The sequence below is a fragment of the Palaemon carinicauda genome, chromosome 19, assembly GCF_036898095.1.
Source record: "Palaemon carinicauda isolate YSFRI2023 chromosome 19, ASM3689809v2, whole genome shotgun sequence".
Taxonomy (NCBI): domain Eukaryota; kingdom Metazoa; phylum Arthropoda; class Malacostraca; order Decapoda; family Palaemonidae; genus Palaemon; species Palaemon carinicauda.
In genome coordinates this window covers 71,173,328-71,177,070 of record NC_090743.1, presented here as the reverse complement: position 1 = coordinate 71,177,070, position 3,743 = coordinate 71,173,328, and the positions used below count along the sequence as shown (strand labels likewise).

Sequence of the window (3,743 nt, the reverse complement as noted above, 5' to 3'; positions counted from 1 at the left end):
TCGACAGCATGAGTTCGACGGGGTCTAGACTTTAGAGGATACAAACCGGCATGTATCACTTCGCTATTCGTCCCCAACCCCTATAGCAGCCAGCTTCATTATTTTGGGGAAGAAAAGGTAGGGGAAATGTGGACCTAAGCAAGAGACATTTGTGAATTGTAGTAAGATTACCCCAAGTTCTAAGCTAGAATGTTGGTAGGAAGAGTCAGGTAATGACGGGCTGTCGGTAGGACTTTTCCATTATTGGAATCTCTCTCTCTCTCTCTCTCTCTCTCTCTCTCTCTCTCTCTCCTCTCTCTCTCTCTCAGACCATTTTATACTATATGTATAATATACCAACAGACGTGTGTGTACATATATATATATATATATATATATATATATATATATATATATATATATATATATATATATATATATATATATATATATATATATGTGTGTGTGTGTGTGTGTGTGTGTGTGTGTGTGTGTGTGTATTCTTTCTTAACCTAAGTTGGTTGTTTAGTGGTCTTAAGGTTATTCTGTTTACTAAATTAGCAACATTTTCTTCATATTCCTTAAAAATACCATAATTATGGAATGTTTGTCCTGTCTTTCGTGAGGTTTTACGGTTTTTTGTGGTGGTTCATAGGTGGAGTCAGGATTTTTTTTCTAGTATTAACTTGTAGGCCTATACCTATCCATTCAATACTCAATACTCATCATGAGCTAAAAAAGTATTCTTTACTTACCATCTTGCAATTAAATCAGACCTCTTGATTTCATTCGCACATTCAGAAGTCATTCATTCTTCTTGAATAATCTCATTCACTTAATTATAGAGTAATTGCCCTACCTCAAATTAGCAATATATTTCATAGATAAGATTTTTAATTAACCTGAGTTTAGTAGTTGTTATAAGAAAAAAAAGACTGCTTAAACGATTAATATCAGACTATATAAAACATTATCCTTAACACAATTAAACAACAAATCTATTTCTTTAAGCATTCCTGTCTTCAAATGTCAATGAACATCAATAACTGATGAATTAAACATATTCCTATTCCATACATACAGTTATAACGAAATCCTTTTCGTTTTATGAAGATTTATATTTCTATATGAATTGATATGAGTAATTGCAACATCCTTCGTTTGAATCACGGCACACATGAATAGATACTACTAAATACGTCTCAGTACTGGTTCAAGGTCCATTATTCAAATAAAAGAGCTAACTTAATGCAATGAAGTGGATGATCATAGAAAGATATTACACTACGGAAGATAAAGAAGGATTGAGAAGAAAAGGAGTATGTAGTAGTAATGCGTGAGAAACAAGTACCCAAGTTAAGTGACAAGTACTAAAACAAGAATGTGGATGAATCCCAGTCCGTCACCAGCTGCCCAATATATAAATATTCTATTAACTCCAACAAGAGGCAACGGGTGGTGGACAAGAGTGGCACACAGCACCTTGGCAGTGTCACATGGGTGCACTAATGATGGCGAAGGATATCTGCAATGCTGAAGACCACTCAAATTTTGCCTTTTACAAGCAACCAAGTCTGTTGATTTTCAATCATTATTGTCATGAGACGAAACTGAAAACCTCTGTTAAAAAAATAAAAGGTGACTTCATGAACGCGAGGCTAGCACATCTTCTTCGTCACTATGGCGGGAAAACCTGGCGTCTTCGCCACCTTCACTGGCAACATCTTCTTCACGAGAGCCTCCGAGGGAGTCTCGAGAGTAATCCAGATCCCCGACAGGATAATTGGTTACACTAGACCCTGCAGACATCCCTGAGTAATTACGATCACGACTCCGTGATCCTGCCACACTGAGGTCTTCAGGCTCTGTCTGTTCAGGGAGAGTAGAATGCAAACCTCTAAGGAGATGGTTGGTGTCGACTAGTCGTTCATTGCTCATCAGACTTATCATTGGATGGGAGATCACTCGTCTAGGATCACGATTCTTTCTTTCCCTGCGCTTTTCTAAAGGAAGGGTCTCTTCTTCTAACAGTGTAGCAGGAGGTTGTAGGTCTTCGTCAACAAAGTCATCCTCTTCGTCATCTTCTGGTCCCATCGAGTATGTATCACTTTCAGCAAATGTTGTCTCACTAAACTGGATACCATCAGAACGTTTATCGCCATCAGGATCATTGGGACACTTGTGATGCATTAGATGATGGCGTCTTCGGTACCTCCCACAGCACCGCACACATTCAAAGGGTTTTTCTCCTTTGTGGATGAGCATATGTGCCTTTAGTTGATTAGAGTCTGAGAATCTGGAAGCACAAAGTTCACATGCATATGGGCGTTCTCCTGTATGCACCCTAAGGTGTCGTCGAAGATTAGCAACTTGTACAAAGTGCCTATCGCAATGCGTACAGTGGTAGGGCTTTTCACCTGTATGTAACCTCATGTGGGTCTTTAAATGGTGATCCCTAGTAAATCTTTTATGGCATTCTTTACACTCGAAAGGCTTTTCTCCAGTATGTGTTCTTTCATGATTTTGCAACACATGCTTATAACCAAAACTTCTGTTACATATTTTGCAAGTAAACACTCGGTCAGGTCGGCCAGCAGCAGATTTTCTTGCAGGAGTAGAGTTAGGTGTACTCGTGTATGTATCATATCGACCATTACTGCCTGGGGGTGATGAGCCAGCGGTGGGTGAAGGTGTTTCAGACCCTAATCCTCCAGTAGTGGTAGCAGCAGCCAAGGTGGCACCGATAAGATTAGAATGGTTAAGTGAAGGTACCATTGATGGGGGCCCACTGGACGAAGAGTAGGAACCTAATACAGAACCTCCTCGAAGGCTGTTATCGTGGGCTGACGGATCAGGTTTGATTGGGGAATCATGATGTGGAAGGTATGTACTTGCTGAGGTAGTGGCTAATTTAGACAGAGTTGCCAGTAACTCCCTCTGACGAGCAGAGTCACTGCTTGAAACATTATTCATCATATTTCTCTGCCGTGAAGAGTCTGCTGCTGCCAATGTTGCGTGTAAACTTGTCAAGCTCCCCGAAACTGGTGGCAATCCCGGAGGGAGACCTGAAGGAGGCTGACCTGTTAGGAACTGATGACCTGATCTTGCAGCTGCAAGAGAAGCCATGAATGTGGCTGGGTTCAAGTTAGGCCTTATTAAGGACGGGTAAAGTAAGCCAGCTGCTGCAGCTGCTTGCTGCTGTGAAGAGAGGGCAGCTAATTGAAGTGGATGGAATCCGTGAAATCCGGGCAATGATCTCCCACCACTTCCTGTCAAGTGGTGATGGGAGCTCGCCAAATGTCGCGTTGACCCAAGATGTGCCCCTAGACTAAGGCCTAGGTCTGATGCGGAGGTCTTGTGAGAGAGGCCACCGCTGGCTGGGTCTTTCTCACTGTCGCCACTGTCCTTCATAACTGGGCACGTATCTGCGGCTGGCCCCACGCCTCCTACCAGCCCTGGAAAGAGAAAAAGACAGACATGGTTACAATTTTAAGCTAAATATATAAGGATATTATTATTATTATTATCATTATTATTATTATTATTAATATTACTATTACTAGCTAAGCTACAACCCTAGTTGAAAAATCAGAATGCTATAAGCCCAAGGGCTCCAACAGGGAAAAATAGCCCAATAAGGAAAGGAAATAAGGAAATGAGAAGTAATGAATAATATATAAAATACCTCAAGATTATCAACAACCCAAAAATTGGTCTGTCATATATAAACTAGAAGTAGAGATTTATGTCAGCCTGTTCAACAT

General features: G+C 40.7%; 1 protein-coding gene across 1 annotated transcript; it reads right to left on the bottom strand.

Moving 5' to 3' along the window:
• Nucleotides 1-484: 484 nt before the first annotated feature.
• LOC137658260 (protein krueppel-like) lies at nucleotides 485-3,430 on the bottom strand. Its single transcript, XM_068392932.1, has one exon. The coding sequence runs from the start codon at nucleotides 3,388-3,390 to the stop codon at nucleotides 1,624-1,626; it is 1,767 nt and encodes a 588-aa protein (XP_068249033.1). The 5' UTR covers nucleotides 3,391-3,430; the 3' UTR covers nucleotides 485-1,623.
• Between the last annotated feature and the right edge of the window lie 313 nt (nucleotides 3,431-3,743).